This window comes from Oncorhynchus keta, chromosome 3 (genome assembly GCF_023373465.1).
Source record: "Oncorhynchus keta strain PuntledgeMale-10-30-2019 chromosome 3, Oket_V2, whole genome shotgun sequence".
Lineage (NCBI taxonomy): Eukaryota > Metazoa > Chordata > Actinopteri > Salmoniformes > Salmonidae > Oncorhynchus > Oncorhynchus keta.
In genome coordinates, this window is record NC_068423.1 from 8,034,063 (window position 1) to 8,057,155 (window position 23,093).

Genomic DNA, 23,093 nt, shown 5'->3' on the forward strand with positions numbered 1-23,093 from the left:
GTGTGATAATACTTGATGTTATTAGGTTTTAATATAACTTTAATCTACCTTCTAAGATGCTGGTTGTACTTCTGTGGCACTTGAGTCTCGAGTTTGCTTACTGAGGACAGATTTTTCCACTTTCTCTCCAGTCGATGGTGAAAAAGTTTGCCAAGAGGATGGGAGGTAGTGTGTGTTCACAAGTGACGTCCGAGACCACCCATGTCATCATGAACACAGGTTAGTGTGGGGTGACCTTTCACTACAGAAAATTTAAAAAGTATTTATTTTTGGACTAATTCGGGTAGGTCCAGGATGTGAATTTCACGGCAGCATGGCCTTTGATTCCCCCTTGTGTGTCCATAATCCCCCCTCCAAAAAACCATGCCTTGTGGCCAATGTGCCCTTCGGCTGAATATAATCATTATAATTCCCTTCCCCGTGCTACCAATTGCTGTGCTCTGAAGCACCTCTCACTCACATGGCTTTCTCAGATCTCAATTCTTCTTAGCCAATGCCGGTCACGTGATCAGCTCCTTCTCACAGACCTCACAGCTCCGAAGTACAAGTGAAGACCGATTCAACGGCGTGCGTCCTTCTTGTCGAATTCCGGGGCACCCTTTGAAGATGATAGAAGAACTGTCCACATTTATCTCTCCTCAGCCAACAAGACAAGAAATGAACGGCATAATCACTGGCCTAGTCGTCCCAGAGACAATAGAAAAAAAATGTCTTGCACAGTTCAAAACAGATTCTGGGACGGTAAGATCCCAAATTCATGCAACCACTGTAAATCAAAAATAAATGTAAAAAAGCAATGAGGCTGATGCAACAGATCAGAACGTTTAGCTTAAAATGTTTATTAACTTATTTTTTTCACATTATAACCGCAGAAATACGCTCACGGCATTAATAATTACCTCAACATTTCAATGGTCGGTTTTTGGCTAGACTACTTTGAAACAAGATTAGGTAGACATGCCTTATAAAATGACAAGCAATTAAGTTTGGTTGAAGGGTTTCAAAATGCTGATTGCCTCAACTCCGATTCCAAAGTGCGGTGCATAGCAGGCACTGTCATTTCTCTCCAATGTGAATGAGCCGTGCTTTAAGTATGCCGACAGAATCAAGCCTTTTAGACCTTAACGTTTGTCCTTCATTACATTTATCAAACACGACTGGCGTTTAGCCTATATTTATGTAATCAAACGTCTAATTAAAGTTGGCTACATTTTCAGGCATCTCCATTTCAGCTTTGGTGTAGACATGAGAAGCTCTAAGCTAATTCGCATATCACCTACACTTTGACATGTATGCAAATTATTTATGTACATTTTATGCTAACTACATTTTCAATATTGTTCTAAAAGCACTTTTGAAAGGGGGGGGGGATCCGAGCTTTCCACTGCGACTACATTTATTTCGCAACTCATTAAACCGGAGTGTATATAATAGCATGGTTTTGTGGCATTTTGTACTCCGTGCCTTGGTGGAGGCCACGGCTGAATGTAACACAGGTCAGTTGTAATATGTTCCGCTGTATTTATGCATCCTTGTCTGAGTGCCAGTGGACAGTTTCCTTAACAATACTTCTTGATTATATTGTAAGTGTACAACACAGGGAGGACAAAGGATTTATTGTATAGCCTTCACAATACACGTTAGGCCTATAAGCTTTTTATTTTATTTTTTTTTACCTTTATTTAACCAGGCAAGTCAGTTAAGAACAAATCAAATTCTTACTTTCAATAATGGCCTAGGAACAGTGGGTTACCTGCCTTGTTCAGGGGCAGAACGACTAGTGGTTACTAGTCCAACGCTCTAACCACTAGGCTACCTGCCGCCCCGGGAGTATCATCAGTATTGGTATCTGTAAATGTCAAGTTTTAGCCAGTAGGTACTAGCTACAGTACCGTCAGAAAGTATTCACACCCCTGGACATTTTCAACATTTTGTTGTTACATCCTAAATTTAAAATGGATTTAAATGTAGAATTTGTGTCACAATACCCCATAATGTCGAAGTGGAATTTTGGACACACTTACTCATTCAAGGGCTTTTCTTTATTTTGGACTATTTTCTACATTTTAGAATAATAGTGAAGACATCAAAACTATGAAATAACACATGGGATCATGTAATAAAACAAAGTGTTTAACAAATCAATATATATTATAGATTCTACAAAGTAGCCACCACCCTTTGCCTTGACAGCTTTGCGCATGCTTGGCATTCTCTCAACCAGCTTCACCTGGTATGCTTTTCCAAGTCTTGGAGTACCCACATATGCTAAGCACTTGTTGGCTGCTTTTCTTTCACTCTGTGGTCCAACTCATCCCAAACCATCTCAATTGGTTTGAGGTTCGGTGATTGTGGAGGACACACTTATTCTTTTCATAGTTTTGATTCACTATTATGCTACAATGTAGAAAATAGTAAAAATGAAGAAAAGCCCTTGAATGCAGTGTGTCGACTTTTGACTGGTACGGTATGTTCTTTTAAGTTAATTGTCTTGCGTCAATAAGTATTCAACCCCTTTTGCTATGGTAAGCCTAAATAAGTTCAGGAGTAAAGTTTGCTTAACAAGCCATATAATAAGTTCATTGGACTCTGTTTGCAATAATACTGTTTAACATGATTTTTGAATTACTACCTCATCTCTGTACCCCACACATACAATTATCTGTAAGGTCCCTCAGTCAAGCATTGAATTTCAAACACAGATTCAACCACAAAGACCAGGGAGGTTTTCCAATGCCTCACAAAGGGCACCTATTGGTAGATGGGTAAAAACAACAACGATAAGGCATTGAATAGTCCTTTGAGCATGGTGAAGTTATTAATTACACTTTGGATGATTTATCAATATACCCAGTCACTACAAAGATGCATGCGTCCTTCCTAACTCAGTTGCCCGGAGAAGAAGGAAACCACTCAGGGATTTCACCGAGGCAAATGGTGACTTTAAAACAGTTTAACGGCTGTGATAGAAAACTGAGGATGGATCAACTACATAGTAGTTACTCCACAATACTAACCTAAATGACACAGTGAAAGGGAAGTTTGAACAGAATAGAAATATTCCAAAACATACATCCGGTTTACAATAAGGCACAAGTAGTACTGCAAAACATGTGTCAATGAAATTAACTTTATGTCCTGAATAAAAAGCGTTATATTTAAAACTGTTAGTTTTAATGGATTTTATAGGAGAAACTGAGGGTGGATCAACAACGTTGTAATTACTTCACAATACTAACCTAATTGACAGAGTACACAGAAGGAAGCCTGTATAGAAAAACAAATATTCCAAAGCATGCACCTGTTTGCACTACAGAAAATATTGCAAAAAATGTGGCAAAGCAATTCCGTTTTTGTCCTGAATACAAAGTTTTATATTTGCTGAAAATAGAATGCATTCCTGAGTACGACTTTCCATATTCTCAAGCGTAGTGGTGGCTGCATCATCTTATAGTTATGCTTGTAATTTGTTAAGGACTGGGGAGTTTTTCAGGATAAAAAAGAAACGGAATGGAGCTAAGGACAGGCAAAATCCTAGAGGAAAACCTGGTTCTGTCCGCTTTCCACTAGATACTGGGTGATGAATTCACCTTTCAGCAGGACAATAACCTAAAACACATGGCCAAATCTACACTGGTGTTGCTTACCAAGAAGACATAAAATGTTCCTGAGTGGCTGAGTTAGTTGACTTATATCTACTTGAAAAACTATGACAACCAAATGGTTGTCTAGCAATGATCATCAACCAACTTGACAGAGCTTGAAGAATTTTGAAAATAATAAATGGGTAATTCCATTTGGGCAAAGTTATTTGAGACGTACCCAGAAAGACTCTCAGCTGCAATCGCTGCCAAAAGGTGATTCAAACTTTAATGACTCACGGGTGTGAATACTTTTGTAAATTCAATATTTCTCTATTTCGTTTTCAATAAATTTCCAACAATTTCGAAAAGGGTTTCACTTTGTCATTATGGGGTATTGTGTGTAGATGGGTGATTTAAAAAAACATATTTTATCCTTTTTGAATTTTGGCTGTAACACTGCGGAATAAGTCAAGGGGTATGAGTACAGCGGAGTCAATCACCACCTTCCGGAGACACCTGAAACCCCACCTCTTTAAGGAATACCTAGGATAGGATAAAGTAATCCTTCTCACCCCCCCCTTAAAAGATTTAGATGCACTATTGTAAAGTGGCTGTTCCACTGGATGTCATAAGGTGAATGCACCAATTTGTAAGTCGCTCTGGATAAGAGCGTCTGCTAAATGACTTAAATGTTAATGTTATGTACTTTCTGAAAGCACGTAATTACTTCATCATGCTTAATGGGATATTCAATGTCTGCTTTTTAAATTTTTACCCATCTACCAATATGTGCCTGTCTTTGCAAGGCATTGGAAAATCTCTGGTCTTTGTGTATGAAATTCACTGCTCGACTGAGGGACCTTACAATTGTCTGTGTCTGTGGGGTACAGAGACGAGGCAGTCATTGCAATGATAGTGTTTAGCATGATTTTTGAGTCTATGCAACTCATTATGAGCGAATATTTACTCCTGAACATATTTAGGCTTGCCATAACAAAGGGGTTGAATACTTATTAACTCAATACATTTCAGCTTTTTCTTTGTTTATTATTTGTAAACATTTCGTAAAACATCATTCCACTTTGATATTGTGGTGTATTGTGTTTAGGCCAGTGACGAAAAAAAAAAATCGCAATTTAATCCATTTTAAATTCCGGCAGCAACACAACAAAATGTGGAAAATGTCAAGGGGTGTGAATACTTTTAAGTATCGTGACAATATTGTATCAGTTCTCTGGCCATTCCCATCCCTAACACAAACACACAGCCCTCTATACACACACACAGACACAGACACACAGTCTTCAAGCCTTAATTGCGTGCTCTGATGGATTCTTTGGATTTCAAAGCCGCCTCCTCCAAAGCACAACATTAGCTGAAGAGTGCGTTAAGGAAGCCACGTTAATGGCAGCCGTTACCCCGGCAACTGCCAAATGAAAGTGTGCAGGTTCTTGATCTTTCGGGGGCAGTGAAAGGTTGAGGAGGAGTAGGAGGAGGAAAGTTTGGGTCTGTGTGCGAGAGAGTTCTCACCATGGTCATTAGACTAAAACAGACGTTTAGAATTCCACACCTAAGTAATATTCATTAGGCACCAAATGGAAGAAAACTGACTGAAACATGGGACTGCCTCTACTTAAGAGACAATTGTTTTTCATTTCTGTTGCAAAATGTTTTTCTACAATGTGCACTAATGGATACAACCTTGCCCTTGACATGTTGCCCTCAATGTGGTGACTTCTTAGCGGTGCATTTGGAAAGTATTCAGACCCCTTCACATTTTCCACATTTTGTTACGTTACAGCCTTATTCTAAAATAGATTTAAAAAAAATAATTTACCATCAATCTACACACAACACCCCATAATGACAAAGTGAAAACAGGTTTTTAGAAAATTTTGCTAATGTATAATTATTATTAATATTTCTAAACGAAACCTTATTTACATAAGTATTCAGACCCTTTGCTATGATACCTAAGCTCAAAATTGAGTTCAGGTGCATCCTGTTTCCATTGATCATCCTTGATGTATCTACAACTTGGTTGGAGTCCACCTGTAGTAAATTCAGTTGATTGGTCATGATTTGGAAAGGCACACACCTGTCTATACAAGGTCCCACAGTTGATAGTGCACGTCGGAGTAAAAACCAAGCCAGGAGGTCAAAGGAATTGTCCGTAGAGCTCCGAGACAGTATTGTGTCAAGGCACAGATCTGGGGAAGTGTACCAAAACATTTCTGCAGCATTGAAGGTCCCCAAGAACACTGGCCTCCATTATTCTTAAATGGAATAAGTTTAGAGCCACTAAGACTCTTCCTAGAGCTGGCCGCCCAGCCAAACTGAGCAATCGGGGGAGAAGGGCCTTTGTCACGGCTGATTTTCTCCTCTTCGTCTGAAGAGGAGGTGTAGCAGGGATCGGACCAAAATGCAGCGTGGTAAGTGTCCATAGTTGTTTTTAATGATTTAAACCGAGACACTACAAAACAATAAACGAAACGTGAATAACCTAAACAGTACCTTGTGGTGAAACAAACACCGACACAGAAATATTCACCCACAAAGTACCCACAGAATATGGCTGCCTAAATATGGTTCCCAATCAGAGACAACGATAGACAGCTGCCTCTAATTGAGAACCAATCTAGGCAACCATATACATATACAATATACCTAGAAAGGAAACAGCCCCATAAACATACAAGAAAAAACACATAAATCACCCATGTCACACCCTGACCTAACCAAAATAACAAGGAAAACAAAGAATACTAAGGGCAGGGTGTGACAGCCTTGGTCAGGGAGGTGACAAAGCTCCAGAGTGTCCTTCTGGAAGGTTCTCCTATTTCCACAGAGGAAATCATCTCTGCAGCCCTCCACCAATCAGGCCTTTTATGGTAGTGTGGCCAGACGAAAGACACTCCTCAGTAAAAGGCACCTGACAGCCCGCTTGAAGTTTGCCAAAAGGCACCTAAAGGACTCTAACGATGAGAAACAAGATTCTCTGGTCTGATGAAACCAAGATTGAGCTCTTTGGCCTGAATGCCAAGCGTCACGTCTTGCGGAAACCTGGCACCATCCCTACAGGGAAGCATAGTGGTTGCAGCATCATGCTGTGGGGATGTTTTTCAGGGACTGGGAGACGAGTGAGGATCGAGGGAAAGATGAACGGAGAAGAGTACAGCGTGATCCTTGATGACAACCTGCTCCAGAGCGCTCAGAACCTCCAACTGGGGTCAAGGTTCACCTTTCCAACAGGACAACAACCCTAAGCCCACACCCAAGACAACGCAGGAGTGGCTTCGGGGCAAGTCTCTGAACGTCCTTGCGTGGCCCAGCCAGAGGCCGGACTTGAACCTGATCAAACAGGGCTTGAGAGGATCTGTAAAGAAGAATGGGAGAAATCCCCCAAATACAAGTGTGCCAAGCTTCGAGCGTCATACCCAAGAAGACTCGAGGCTGTAATCGCTGACCAAGGTGCTTTGACAAAGTACTGAGTAAAGGGTCTGAATACTTATGGAAATGTGATATTTTGCTTTGTCATTATGGGGCATTGTGTGTAGATTGATGAGGAGAGAAATGCTTTCATCCATTTTAGAATAAGGCTGTAACGTAACAAAATGTGGAAAATGGTGAAGGTCTCTGAATACTTCCCGAATGCACTGTAGATGGTTGTGGATTGAGACAGACTTAACTGAGGACAAGACTTTTACTGATAGGAAAGTGTGTGTGTGTGTGTGCGGCCAACCACCAGACAGGAAGCTCCAGGCACCATCTCTAAGATCACAGCAGGGCTCTCGCCTACGCACTCATTGCCGTGGGTCAGCTGTCTACTCTGCACTGTCAACCACTGCATGCTTGATATCTAGTGTAACGTCATATTCATAAAGGTGTAACTTTATTACGCAGATTGATGAAGTATCACCGGACTTCCTGACACTAACCTGGTTATGGATCACATGCGGTGACTCATTAATTTCCCACAGAATGCTGACTCGTACTCCACTGTGACTGTAAAATACGACTATGGATTTCCGATTGATGCTCTGCGCTACCATTTACTGCTGGTTCTCCAAGTTCAGTTCATGATCTTACTGTCATTTTCAAAATCTTGTCATCAAATCACAAAACCGCAACATGGCAACAAAGTATTTGTGAACAGTGATTTCATTGGGTGAGGTTAACGAAGTGTTTTGAGGCCATTTTTATGAAACGCTATGGACGATATTCATTGAAGTACACACAAATCACAACTATGTGTTCTATGTGTGTGTTTTCTCACGTCTACCCTACCTCTTGTTTGTTTGTCTGTCTGTCACAGATGGTGATCTGGTGTGTGAGCGCACGCTCAAGTACTTCCTGGGCATCGCAGGCAGGAAGTGGGTGGTGAGCGTCCAGTGTAAGTTCAGAGTTCCGTCACTGTAATTTGTCCACTCACCACAGACCGATTTTTAGGGAAACCAGTGTTAATGTGAAACCACGGGGAAGGGAAGGTTTCTTACGTAACACAGCTCAAGGAAAATGGGGATCGTTTGTGTTGCTGAATATAAGGATTAATTTTGTTCCTATACTCCACAGGGATTTCCGAGTGTTTCAAACAAGGGACAGTCTTAAATGAGGTACACACTCTGGTTGCATGTCATATTCCAAGAGCAGATTACAGAATATTCCATGTTTCCCATTGTGTTAATCTTTTAAACTATTGATGGGCGCAGCTGTTTGTGAAGCATGGACTTTAATTTGTATTTTTCTTGGTAATGTACTGGTATTGTTTTTCCACAATGTCTTGGTCGTAATGACAAATGATACTACCGACTTCCCTATTATATGACAGACGTCATTTGAGGTGCGAGGAGACGTTGTGAACGGACATGATCACCAAGGGCCCATGAGAGCACGGACCACAGGGGACACAAGTGTGAGTTTTACACCTGTTCTGTTACACCTTCACTATTACACCCCATAATACATCCCACACCCCATGTCACACCTGCACTATTCCACCCCAAATGTAAACCTAGGTATTCTATTACAATGTATTACCCCATATTGCATGTAAACTAATACACCCCCATATTACAAGATGTGTGCAGTCTTTTACTTTTTAAAAAACTTTTTGCTGAACAGATTCTTTGATCTCCAGCACCTGCTTCAAACCACTAGATATGTCATCTTGGAGTACACGCCTAGTCCTGCTTTAAAAAGTCAAACCCATTTTCTAATGGTGCTTTCGTCTCCTTTTGGAGTGGGGCCAGATCTGAAAGCAGCAGCAGAGGAACCTTTGCAACTGAAGAGGAAATTTGAAATGGCTTGATGTCATGTTGGTATTATTGGCTGCTTTGAGGAGGCCCCTAATTGAATTAACCAGTAATTTCAGGCCTATTTGAGGACCCGATTACAGTCTCTCCACCTTGATGGCTTCAGACAGACTGCCGTGTTCATATTCGCTCGCTGTCGCCAGACGAACAGGACAGACAGTCAAACCGATAAATTGGTATTCTAGGCGTTTGCTGATTGCAAGATGTGAGTGGCATGGTGGGTGGTAGGGAGGTGGGTGAAAGGGAGGGTGTGTGTGTGTGTGTGTGTGTGTGTGTGTGTGTGTGTTACCATGTCCTTGTTTTAATTCCACCTGAAGGGCATTAGGTGTCTAAATGAGAAATATGTAAGCGAGATGTTTGTTCATCAGACCGCCACCGCGGGCTAACGATCATTATGGATGGAGACTGAGGTGTTGAGATTGAGCATTTTTCGGTCAAACAGGTTGGAGCTTTATTTCTAAAACCGTAACATCCAACCGTATCATGGATATTAACCTAGGCTTTGATGTGAAATCAGTTTTGTCGCTTTATGGCTTGACTGGCTATAAATAACTTTATTGTTTGGACAAATGTTAACTATTGATAATGAAGTACTTCAAGAGATACCCATTTAGAACCTACTTTTTTTCCCCATTTATAGGCCTAAATTAACAGTAAATGGTAGAGATGTTCCTGACTGGCGGTGCACTTTGCCAAAAGCATGGCTGTTACCATGGAGAATTCTGTACAGCTTGAGCCTTTTTTTGTCCCCATGTTCTGTTTGACACCACACTGGATTCAAAAGCAGTTAGGGCTTTTGGTTTAATACAGTGTTTTCCCTACCATTGTATAGGCAGGGTGGAACCCCCCCCCCCAACTTTGGCTCCACTGGTTTCAATGGAACGTTATGGTCCCACAGGACCTGGATGTTGCTTTGGGCCTTTGTGCCCCACGTGGATGAAGGTCTTATCTCCTGAATTTACTCAATCTAAACTGAGCTCCTGTCTCTCTCTTTCCCTAGCTGCTGATGAAGGATTACGAGATCTGTTTCCAAGGCCCTTTCACCGATATGACCACTGGTAAGTAACTGCAACGCTGACCAGAAAAGAACCCGCTACAGACCATACTACACACAATCTCACCTCACCAAGAAATGGGTTGAGCATGGAGCTCTTTTTAAAAAATTATTGTTATTTTTTTTTAAGGTTTGGTTGAATTTTTTTCTTTTAGAAAATACCATTAATTTATTTGGTAATGGTGGATGTTTTAATGTTTTTTTGGGGAAAATGCAGTACTCTCTCTACTCGTACCCTCATTCAAAATAGAAGTCCATTTAAATTAGAAGTATCATCCGTTTCGCCTAGAGCCTTTTGCAGGTGACAGCTAGTCGGCTGAACTTTGGGAATGTTGGCTAATGGAACGAGATATTATGCTGTTTTTAATTTGTGTATAGATATATTTTTCTAAAGAAAGGATAAAAGTGAGAAGGCAAAAAGGAAGACGACTGGGTGCCAGGAAAAACAAAAGGTGGCCTTCATTTATGGAAAGCCTCCCCAGGGCTCCTGGTAGTACCACTGTCTCTATAGAGACAAGAAAATGAATCCACCTCTGTCTACCCAGTCCCCCTCATTTACCACTGTGAACTGTAGGACTCACACACTCACTGACACACTCTGGCATAGAGGACTAGTTCTCTGACGTTGGGAACAGTTTGAAGCCCATTGTTTTGTGCCTGTCAATTTATTGAATGGTTAAAAATTGCAATGTGCAGATAGTCTATGGGAGGGTTGAGAACTGACTGAAAGTTATGGATGAGTCATAGCTAGAGTTTAACAACCAGCTTGGATCTCAAACCATGCTACAATATAAAAGTTTAAAGAAATACCGTGTTCTTATGTCTTCACATGAGTGACCAAAGCAAGACTTGACTAGTTAAATAAAGGTTAAATTTTAAAACTTTAAAATTTTAATTTTTTTTATTTATTTTTAAGACCCGACAAAATAAAAAGTGAACAAAATATGCATATATTGATAGCGTTTCAATCCACCAAACTAATAGATTTTCTTCAACTAGACCAAAAACAGTCAAAATCCTAGAAAGTCCAAATAGAATCCCAACAAAAAATAGTCCCAATGTTAATCAAAAATCAAAAATGTGCAGTCCCCCTTCAAAATGCAGAAATATTTAATCAAATAAAGTTAGTCACACAAAAAAACCCAGCAAAGTTGTGGGAGCTCAATGTTAAGGCCACTTCCAAAACAAATGAATCCTTTTGTCGTTGACATAACAATCCACAAAAATTTGCAAAAAATATAACTTTGAATGGTTAATCTAGACTACTTAAAAGGTTTTCCACACAAAAAAACCTCGGCCAGGTACACACACACAATAGTTCCCCAAACGGCTCCCCTTCCTCTTAAAGGGACATTCCCTCTTAAAAGGGATAGTCCACTGAAATGACAATGGCGACCATCTTAGCTTTGCCAGTGCAAATAATGCAGTCAGAACTGGCAGATATATAATAGCATGAAAATGAAAATACGCAGAGGTTTAACCTCGCAAGGTTTTTAAAACTTTAAACCAGACATAGGCACATATACATATCACCTCACTTGTGGCAGTCACAAGAGGAGCTACAGGTAACTGCCAGAATAAAGAAAACACCAACGTGTCTTAATAGGCCGTTGGGCCACCACGAGCTGCCAGAACATCTTCAATGTGCCTTGGTATAGAGTGTCTGGAACTCCATTGGAGGGATTTGACACCATTCCATAATTCAGTGTTTAGTTGATGGTGGTGGGAAACGCTGTTTCAGACACCGCTCCAGTGTCTGAATCAAATCAAATATTATTTGTCACGTGCTGAATACAACCGGTGTAGACCTTAACGTAAAATGCTTACTTACAAGCCCCTAATCAACAATGCAGTTCAATAAATAGACTTAAGAAAATATTTACTAAATTAAGTAAAAAATAAAAAGTAACACAAAATGGCATAACAATAACGAGGCTATGTACAGGGGGTACTGGTACCGAGTCAATGTGTGGGGGTACAGGTTAGTCAAGGTAATTTGTTCATGTATTTAGAGGTAAAGTGACTATGCATAGATAATAAACAGCGAGGTAGCAGCAGTGTAAAAACAAATGGGGGCGGTGGCCATTTGATTAATTGCTCAGCAGTCTTTCGGTTGTCGTGCCCTCTTCACGACTGTCTTGGTGTGTTTGGACCATGTTAGTTTGTTGGTGATGTGGACACCAAGGACCTTAACTCTCAACCCGCTCCACTACAGCCCTGTCGATGTTAATGGGGGCCTGTTCGGCCCTCCTTTTCCTGTAATCCACGATCATCTCCTTTGTCTTTCTCATCTCCCATAAGTGTTTAATTAAATTGAGATTTGGTGACTGACACACACACACACCCTTCAAACCAGCTATGCTCCTTTGAGGCCCCTCTTTCAAAGTCACTAAGAGAACTTCTTCTAGCCATGGTAGAACCAATAATGGACACTTGGGCACCTTTTATTTTATGCATGACCCTAAGCATGATGGAATATTTTAATTGCTTAATTAAACATTAAACATCTTGAAATTGTCATAGGATGTAATCTTTCACTCTTTTTGGAGACTCTTTTTAGTACAGTACCTTCAGAAAGTATTCACACCCCTTGACTTTTTCCACATTTTGTTGTTACATCCTAAATTTAAAATGGATAGATTTAAAAAAAAATAATAATAATAATAATAAAAAATAAAAAAAATAAAAAATATATGTTTTCACTGTCCTACACACAATACCCCAAACTAGAATTTTTGAATATCCCATTGAGCATGGTGAAGTTTTGAATTACACTTTGGATGGTGTATTAATACACTTAGTCACTACAAAGATACAGGCATCCTTCCTAACTCCGTTGCCGGATAGGAAGGAAACCACTAGATCCAAAAGGAAACATGGTTCAGTTTGCTTTCCACCAAAACACATGGTCAAATCATGGTCAAATCTATACTGGAGTCTAGCAATTGTCTAGCAATGATCAACAACCAATTCAACCAAGCTTGAAGAATTTTTAAAAGAATAGGAAAATGATGTGCATTCCAGGTGTGGAAACCTCTTAGACTTACCCCAAAAGACTCATAGATGTAATGGCTGCCAAAAGATGTTCTACAAAGTATTGACTCAGGGGAATGAATACTAATGTTTATGAGATATTTCATGTTCAGTAAATTTGCAAATATTTTCTTCTTTTTTTCTCATGGAGTACAGTGTGTAAATGGGTGAGGAAAAACATATTTAATTCCAAATGGAATTTGGGCTGTAACAAAATGTGACCGACTGGCTCGATTCGGTCTTAGGTAGAAAAATGTTGAATCAAGCAAGCAGCACATTTATTTATAAAGCCCTTTTTACATCAGTAGATGTCACAAAGTGTAATACAGAAAACCAGCCTAAAACCACAAACGGCAAGCGATGTAGAAGCACGGTGGCTAGGAAAAACTCCCTAGGAAGAAACCTAGAGAAGAACCAAGCTCTGAGGGGTGGCCAGTCCTCTTCTGGCTGTGCCAGGTGGTGAATAAAAGAGTACATGGGCAAATGGTGTTGAAGTTGTTTTTTACATTGGTTAAAAGTAGAGACTCAGAGCTAGAAAATTGTCAATCATACACTACAGTTGAGGAACAATAGGGAAAGTAATTCTGCTTAGAAAGTTAATAAACTGGAGAACTCTTGTTTGTCTACACCCATTCAGCATCGTTCACACCCTCTTTAAGCTTCAGCACCACCCATCTATTTAAGGATTCACATGTGAATCAGGCTATGTACTAAACAACCAAAGATTTCAAGACTAAAGGCTGGTTTATACTACAGGTGTATTTGTAAATTTAATCTGGAGTGCCTGAGTGTGTTCTAGGTGTTGTCAGATTGGCCATTTTGTAAATTCAGAGCGTTTCGCTTTTGGAGCGCACACTGGACGCTCTGGCCAAAAAGTAGGGTTGATCCGAGCGTTCTGACCTGACAATAGCAGTCAAGCGCCCTTGCTAACTGGCTAATGTTGGCTAGCTTGCAACCTAATTGCAGATACAAAAGAGAGAACAGCTCACTCGAATCAATTTACTCGCCCTAGCAGAGCTGGTTGGTCTTTTTTGCCAACGTTTACTAACACCGGCCATATTCAACGGGCGTTGGGCGTTCATAAATTTGTCAGTTATTCTGCGCTCTGGCACACTCAGATGAGAGTGCTATGAAAAAGTTGTTGCAGTGACTTTCTATTGAAATGGACACTTGCATAGTGGAGTCATAAGTTTTTAATACGCGATACATGACATTTAAAAAAGACAGGATTACCTACACATTGTGGCCATCTCAAAAAGACAGAAGCGTGCTATATGACCAATCCGAACTAATCTGGCATGTCCATCCCGCTCATGATCTTGGCTAATCATGGCTAGCGGGAAGGTTGCGGTCTTCCTTAGGCTTAACCAACTAGGCTTGTAATTTAACAATTTTATTCGTAAGGCACATGAAAGTTCACATGTTCGAGAAGGCATTTCTGCCAAAAGTTTACATTCAAACGGCTCTCCTGTGAAGTAGTGACCCACGACATACGCCTAGTTTCCTGAATCGGGTCACACATCTCAAAATGTAGCTAGCTAGCTAGACTATCTTACCCGTGTACATGGATGGACGCTTTTCTCATGGTTGCCCTTCGTTTAAAGATGTAATCCGGAGACTTGTTTTATACATCAGCCTTTGTGTGTTCTCTTTTCGACTTCGTCTGCATATTTGCAATTAAACGCCAGAATTTTCTCCATCTCCTTAGCTATCATACTCAACTCGGTCCTCCAGAAAGTGGAGAGCAGCACTTAAGCAGTTCTACTACGTGATATCTTTTAAATAAAGCCGCTTTAGAAAGGATTACCTAAACCCTACTGACCAGCTCTCGTTATGGACAGAAGAGTGCTACATGGCAGACCAATCCGAACTCCTCTCGCGGCATGTCCAGCTCACTCAATATCTCAGCCAATCATGGCTAGCAGGAAGGTTGCTGTCTTTTTCCGTGGCTTAACCAACTAGGCTCGTAATTTAACAATTGTATTTGTATTTACAGATGGCATACAAGCTTGTTATTAAGGCACATGAAAGTTCACATGTTCCAGAAGGTATTACTGCCCAAAAATGCATTTTGATAAATAAAATAAAAAAAGTTTACTTTGAAATGGTGCTCCTGTGAAGTAGTGACTCAGAAAGTGGAAAAAGTTCAGGGGTATGACTACTTTCTGAAGGCACTGTAGGTAGTTGGCGTTTGAGGTTCAATCTTCTCCCTTCATCACAAATCTGATAAGCGCCAAACACTGATGGAAAGAGACTGTGAAGGTTATCTATATCTTGTCCTCTCTGTCCACTCCGCATTAGAAGAGACATTGTTCGGAAGAGGTAGAGGAGAGTTCATATTCCGTCATGCAATAACATTTCTTCTCCGGATGGATGGATGGATGAATGGGAGGAGGAAGGTCCTGGGGCATCAAAGTGCTCCTAATGTGCATTTCTGCAGGCTGGAACAATGCAGGCTTGGCTAATGGGTTTGCGCGTGCATTATAGATCAGGGGTTCTCAAGCTTTTGGAGCCTGTGACCCCTTTTCTGATCGCAAATTCATCAGGCACCCCATCATAATCAACTCGAGTGAGATAAAAAAAAAAAAATATTGCATACAAGGAGTTTTACCATGACTTCGGCAGTGCATGGCCAGACAAACCAATTCTCGGGCCCAGGGAAGGAACATTTTAAAGGCCCGGCTCTTAGCATTAGAAGGAAAAAGTTACCGTTTTCAAGCTAATTTTCTGCAGTTCTACACATTTTGCAATGAGGCAGAGAGAGATACTTGCAGTTTTAAAGCTTAAAGTAACTGCCCACTGTTTCAAGATTTCTATGAATCATGACCAATAATTAATTACATTATGTGGGAAACAGATTTCCATTAAAAAAAATTGTAATTACGCATGTTCAAAATCAGCTTTTCTGTGTTGGAATGGTGTGGGAGTACCCCAACAACAGAATGGTGTGGGCATATACCGGTCATTAAAAATATGAATACAAGTAGACTGCTGATTGGCCAGCTCAATGAGGAAATGACAAGCACTTTTTAAACGGTTGTCTGTTTTGAGTTTGAGGTGTTGTTCTTTTCCTCAAGTTTATGCTTTGGCCACGAACAATGTTCCCTGTAAATGTTTTGGGACACTGAGCAAATATTAGGTCCTGTGAGCGGAAACTTGAACATTCTTATGATTTTTTTTTTTGTGCATCTTTTGGCGTACGTTTACAGTAGACACTGAGGCTGTACCCTGACAGTTTTAGACAGCCACAATAGTATATTGGCTACTATTTGAGCTTAATGTAGGCCTACCAACAAAACCAATTAAGCAAATCCCATAACATTTTCACATGGAAATAGCTCATGATTTCTATGACATCCTACAGTAGCCTATATGTGTTGTTCAATGCTGGCATACATTGCATGAGACATATATATATATATATATATATATATAAAAAAAAAAAAAAAAAACATTTTTAAACATAAAGGGCTTGAAATTGATTACTGTAACACCAAGGGCCAAACAGGTGACTGTAAATTCTATTGTGTTGTATGATGCAAGAAACCACAAAATAAAAGTCATTATTATTACCATACAGAGAATTAGACAATGTTTTCTACCCCTCTGCCTATGGGCTTATTTGCATATTCAATTCAACACTGACCCTTTTAATTAAGACATAAGACTTTTACCTGACTGGCTTTTCAAAGAAATGTAGCCTACACTTGTGCTCTTGTAGGAAGCAGTAACTCCAAATTGCTGACCTATACCTATCTATAACTGGACTAATAACTTCGAAGAATATCAAAAATGTGCACACACATAGCTCTGATCTGAAAAGCACATTCACTCTCGGGGGATTTGAAAGACCACTCCTGGGCTATCCTCATCAATATAATTCTACTCCGGTGCACTCTGACTCTGCCTACAACATAATCACAAACTCAATCTTGAAAAGTTAGGTTTGTTGCATTGAAAAGGGGCTGATATAATGTTGATTGGATCACAGAAGAAAAAAACCGTTGCTCTGTATAGTGCAAAGTAATGGGGCGAACTCGGTGACGTTCAATCTCTTTCGTCTCTGCGCGGGCCTGGCATTTCTTCTGCGAGGCAGTCTCGGAGGTGCATGGCCGCTCACCCGTGAAGCTTAGAGGGAACATTGGCCACCAATACGACTCTAGGATGAGTGAGATTTTCACTGGACAGTTGCACTAATTTAAAGTTAAAAAAAAAAAATACAAATAATAATTGTAATTGGTGGAGTACTGTGAATACCAATGTCCCTGTGAGCCTCCCAGGCCCATGTCGAGAACACAAATTGTAGATTCATAATATTACATTGTATTACTTATTCCAAAATGCTTTAATCTGCTGTTTAAACGGAGGGGTGGAGCCCCCCCCCCGCAGTACCTCTGAGGGTCCGTGGACCCCACTTTGAGAACGCCTGCTTTAGATTACGTGCTAAATGACTAGTGTCAGCGGGTGTGCGTGCATGCATGCGTTTTTTTGGCTTTCTTTCACGTGGAGAGGGTACACAACTGGAGTCTGTTCTCGGCAACATGTCTCAACAGGGTCTTCATCTATTATTTACCTGCCTGCTTCCACTGTGTGTATCATATACAATAAGTGCAATCTATATCATCTCTACACCATGTGCATTTACTTGGCTTTCCCCAAATAAGGATTTTCTTGAGGTAGAAAATATTTTTAGTTTGAAAATGTTACATTTTTTGCATATTGAATAACAAGGTTGTTATTGCAAAATATAATTTATCCGTGACTTACCAGACTGAATAAAAGTTAAGTATGAATAATACGAGTGCCACTTTGTTGGTGCAGATTTGGTTTTTCACTGGGATATAGAGTGCAATTACAAAGTGCTGTGAACACGAGCCCTGAAAGGAAAGAATCATCAATGCTGCGGTTGGTTTCCTATATGTAGCTTGTTGATTTACACGTTTCTAACCTTGTAATGTTTGGAATTAGGTTTTTCTTCCTGAAGTGAACAAATTCTTGGCTAGATCCACAAAATATATTGTTTTCAGTAAATGTTCCTTCCCCCATGTTTCTTGTCCAAAGTCTGTCCTGATTCTTGAGCAGCAACATTATACCCTTTTCAAATTATAGTGACAAACTTTTCACAGTGTTTTTTCCAGCCACTACGGTGAATGCGTAACCAGGTTAGCACAGTGAAGGGAAGTACAGCTCGGCTTGACTCTGTTTGTGTGGACTCGTTAATGTGAAAAGGGTACCGAATATAACTCTGCAAAACAAACCACCCAGTAGTTGTCCAGGAGAAGGGCCGGACACCCCTGGTATAGCCATGCAATGTGATGGAAACTCTCTGAACATCACACCACCTGTGGATGAAGACCGACACAAACAAAAAACGAGACAGACTGAAGACATTAACGAAGTGAATAAAGTGATACTTCAAATCAAATGAAAATGTACAGTATATCGTGATATTATGTAGTTATAGTACGGACAGTGGAAAATATTGTGATATTACTTTTTGTTCATTTTGTACACCCCTACTCTGAGAGCGTGTAAAAAGTGTTCCAATCTTCTCACCATATGAATTGATAACCAGAGGTCACCTCGGGTTTAGGTTGGTTTTGCGATGGTGTAGTCATTCATTGGCCAAGTGAACCGTGGAATAATTTTAGAGGAAGGAATACAGTCTGGTACCTAGCTGTTTTTGGACGTTGAAACTTACCAATGGCAATGTGTAGCCTGTGTCTGAAACACCCTAGTCTTGTCCATTTTTGTTCAACTCCAATGCTTTGACCATGTTCCATCCGCTGTCGGTGGTCATACATACTTGACGTGACTCTTTCAAGCCCCAGGATGAAAGTGCCTCCCTCAGCCCGGTTGCAATTATGCCTCCGGTGTGGTCGTCTGGGGAAATAAGAGGTCTGAAGGCATTTGCTTAAGCAGCTTACAGTTGTCGTCAATGTAATGAATCGTGAGGCTAATGTATGGCTCTGTGGTCCGGCTTGACCATAAGTTGGCAGTGGTAGAGAAGAATGCAGTGTTAGGGATTTTGTTGGCAACTCTGCCCCCAGACCTTCTGTGTAGAGTTCTGGCAGACGTGTTGTTGAAGTATTTACGGCTCGGCATCTCATATCTTGGGTCTAGAGTTCGAAATCAACTTTCTGAAACTGTCTTCCTCCGCAGTTTGAATTGGTTCCATGTCTCTATGTGATACGTAATTGCACTCGTTATCTCATTCCACTTCTTGCTCTTTTTGTCATAGGGAATACCACTAACGAAGGATGCCTTGAGTGATAGCTGAGTGCGGGTCTTGCTTGAAGATGTCTTGGGAATTGTGCCGGGGGTTTGTTGCACGCATTCTGGTAGATTCTTCACATTCGTGCACATACAGGGTTTTCAGGTGGTGAAAAAGATTGCTGGTGTTTCCACCTTTTGGCTAGTGCGTCGACACAATTTACAAAGTACTGTTTGTTGGTCAAGGTCGGATATCAAGCTAAACCAGTTCCAAACGACAGAGTAGTCCCCCCTTTTTTCGAACCAATTATTCGTCGTCCTGCAAATCAACATCAATAGCGTTATTCTCCTTGTCAGTCATTCTCGGTGCTTGATTTTCAGGGGGCACTTTTGCTAACGGAATGAGTTTACTTCACAAAATTTCCGCTTACTCTGCACTTGCGCATGCTTGTTTGTTGACTTTGATTGGCAGACAGATTGCGTCCGAGAAGAAACTCGGCTGAAATTAACTAAACAAAAACGCTTTATTTCATACGTGTATTAATTTATCAATCAAATGTATTTATAAAGCCCTTTTTATATCAGCCGACGTCACAAAGTGCTGTACAGAAACCCAGCCTAAAACACCAAACCGCAAGCAATGCAGATGTAGAAGCACAATATGGCAAAATCCATATCAACATCATACCGGTGTACCGCCAACACCTACGTCAGAAAGAAATTACGTGGTCTTCATGGACAGGTTCAATGTTACCAACCTATTGACACACATGGTGAGGGTCTCTCCTTAATCGTCGTCTCTCCACCAACCCACTGCTACGTCCATCCTTTTATACTTTTCTCCTTTTCTCCCTATCTCTTCCCATTCGGGTGATCAAATCCTGTAATGAATCCACACTCTAATTAATTAGTTTTTGGGGATGTGGAAGATGGGGGAGAGGAGGTAAGGAAGAAATTAAGTCTGGTGACTTGGTGAAAAAAGGAGTTGATACCTATCCATGACAAGGTTTAGCGGCCTTCTCGTTCGACTGTTACTTAAGATGATCAGGGCCTCAAGCCAACTTTTGAATGTAGAGAGAATGTTCGCTAAGTGCATGGTTAGACCATGTGTCGATACTGATAGGATTGACAGAAAAGCAGTTCTGCTCTCGGATCAGCTTTCATTCAAAATTAACATTCAAATTATTCCACAATATTACCACCTATGGCTGCAAACAGTAGCGGTGCATGGGTAAAATCACTGGAGAAACCAAGCCAGGGAAAAAAAGCTAGATTTACAACCCACGTGTTGTGATAATTGTGTTGTTTGCTCTATAACCTGTTAATTCATATGCCTCGGCACTATGATACATAGGCCTAAGGCCGAGACAGTAGGAAGATACAGTGGCAGAATAAATTCAACCACACCTTTGTTTCATCACAAAACCGGAGAGCAACGTCTGTCTGGTGAAGTCCACAAAACATATTGCATGTAACAAACGGTTAAATGACCTACAGCATGGTCAAGCAAGTTAATGTTTCGGACTACTAAACAGCTATTGATTTAGAACCACTGAGTTACCACAAAGAAAACATGCGCTGCCTCCTCTATTCCAGCACCATTTCAACTTTTAACATCGTCTAATCACCTTTAAAAAAAAATGTTGACTTGTAGAGAAACGCCAATACCATCTTCCTCTTTCATCTTGCCTAAACGGTCTATGACTCTGTAATGATATTTTTTGTTGTCTTAGGCTACCTGGATAAAATGCTAGCCCAGCTAGCTACAAAAGTAGGGTGGTTGGTCGGGGTGGGCGTATACCACAAACACCTAGCACCCCAAAGATTGCGAGTTCAAATCGAATCATGGACAACTTTGACCATTTGAGCTAATTAGCAACTTTTCAACGATTATCTACTTTTTTGATACTTTTACGTTTTCCAAATTCGTAACATATGCTATATATACAGAAGTATATGGACACCCCTTCAAATGAGAAGATTTGGCTATTTCAGCCACACCCGTTGCTGACCGGTGTATAAAATTGAGCACACAGCCATGCAATCTCCATATATAAACATTGGCAGTAGAATGGCCTGACGAAAGAGCTCAGTGATTTTCAACGTGGCACCGTCATAGTATGCCACCTTTCCAACGTGTCAGTTCGTCAAATGTCTGCCCTGCTAGAGCTGCCCCGGTCAACTGTAAGTGCTGTTATTATGAAGTGGAAACATCTAGGAGCACGAAGTGATAGGCCACACAAGCCCACAGAACAGGACCGCCGAGTGCTGTAGCGCGTAAAAATCCTCTGTCCTCAGTTGCAACTCTCACTACTGAGTTCTGGAAGGCAACGTTAGCACAAGAACTGTTCATCGGGAGCTTCATGAAATGCATTTCCATGGCTGAGCAGCCGCAAACAAGCCTAAGATCACCATGCGCAATGCCAAGCGTCGGCTGGAGTGGTGTAAAGCTCGCCACCATTGGACTTTAAAGCAGTGGAAACGCGTTCTCTGGAGTGATCAATCATGCTTCACTATCTGGCAGTCCAACGGACAAATCTGGGTTTGGCGGATGCCGGAAGAAAGCTACTTGCCCCAATGCATAGTGCCAACTGTCAAGTTTGGTGGAGGAGGAATAATGGTCTGCGGCTGTTTTTCATGGTTTTGGCTAGGCCCCTTAGTTCCAGTGAAGGGAAGTCTTAATGCTACAGCATACAATGATTTTCTAGACAATTCTGTGCTCCCAACTTTGTGGCAACAGTTTGGGGAAGGTCCTTTCCTATTTCAGCATGTTAATGCCCCTGTGCACAAAGCAAGGTCCATACAGAAATGGTTTGTCGAGAATGGTGTGAAGAACTTGACTGGCCTGCACAGAGTCCTGACCTCCACCCAATCAAACACCTTTGGGATGAATTGGAATGCCGACTGCGAGCCAGGCCTAAAGGACCAACATCAGTGCCCGACCTCACTGATTCTCTTGTGGCTGAATGCTGCAGGGACTTGCTTCCAATGTTCCAACATCTAGTGGAAAGCCTTCCCAAAAAGCAAAATACATGTTAATGCCCATGGTTTTGGAATGAGATGTTCGATGAGCAGATATGTCCACATACTTTTGGTCATGTGTTGTGTGTGTGCATATGGTACGTTTTGCAAATTCTTAACATATCGTAATTCGTAGCTTCTTAAACGAAGTGGGTGATAGACATCCACAAATTAATATATACCATACGTATCATACAAAATGGAGAGTCACCGATTTACATACCAAATAATACGCAATGCTCTGAGACCAAGTTGCACTGTCAGGCAGCCTAAACATCTTGATTATATGTCTTACCAGAGATGTTCTGTGAATAAAGTGATGCAGTGGGGCAATAAAAAGCATCTGACGATGCCCTTTGGCTGCCCTACGAGTTGTTTGGATCACTCGTAGACGTGCGAAGGTTTTCAAGATTCATGTTATTAATGAAGGCTCTGGGGAACTCACTGACCTCTGTTTCTTAATCAGGATGTATGTCTTTCTCGCTCTCCCATTTCTCCAGGTCAGATGGAGTGGATGGTGGAGCTTTGCGGCGCAACAGTGGTTCAAGAGCCTCTTCTCTTCACTGGTGAACTGGTAAGAATGTCTGTCTGACCTTGAAAATGTGATGTTATTTGTCACATGCGCCGAATACAACAGACTACCGTGAAATGCGTACTTACGAGCCCTTCCCAACGATGCATCAGGCTAGATAATAATAAGAGTAAACTAAAGAACGGACTAGCACCAGCATATGATGAGAATGAAAGTGTGTGTGTGGGGGGGACAGAGTGTGTACAGTGAGCTCCCAAAATATTGAGATGGTGAAATTATACACTGACTATGAGGTTAAAATGCAGACGGTTTAATTTTTTAATCCATATCCGGTGAACCGTTTC

At 41.0% G+C, this 23,093-nt stretch overlaps 1 protein-coding gene across 5 annotated transcripts in view; it reads left to right on the plus strand.

The window, feature by feature from the left end:
* The window catches only part of LOC118364750 (breast cancer type 1 susceptibility protein homolog), a 49,813-nt gene that overhangs the window by 18,313 nt on the left and 8,407 nt on the right, over positions 1–23,093 (plus strand). For 4 of the 5 annotated variants that reach the window (XM_035746464.2, XM_035746451.2, XM_035746471.2 and 1 more), the window contains exons 14-19: positions 132–219; positions 7,900–7,977; positions 8,157–8,197; positions 8,413–8,496; positions 9,897–9,954; positions 22,718–22,791. In XM_035746464.2, the coding sequence (XP_035602357.1) occupies positions 132–219; positions 7,900–7,977; positions 8,157–8,197; positions 8,413–8,496; positions 9,897–9,954; positions 22,718–22,791 (423 nt within the window). Of the gene's footprint in view, positions 1–131; positions 220–473; positions 814–7,899; positions 7,978–8,156; positions 8,198–8,412; positions 8,497–9,896; positions 9,955–22,717; positions 22,792–23,093 lie in introns of those variants that run through there. The other variant, XM_035746479.1, reaches the window with a different exon arrangement.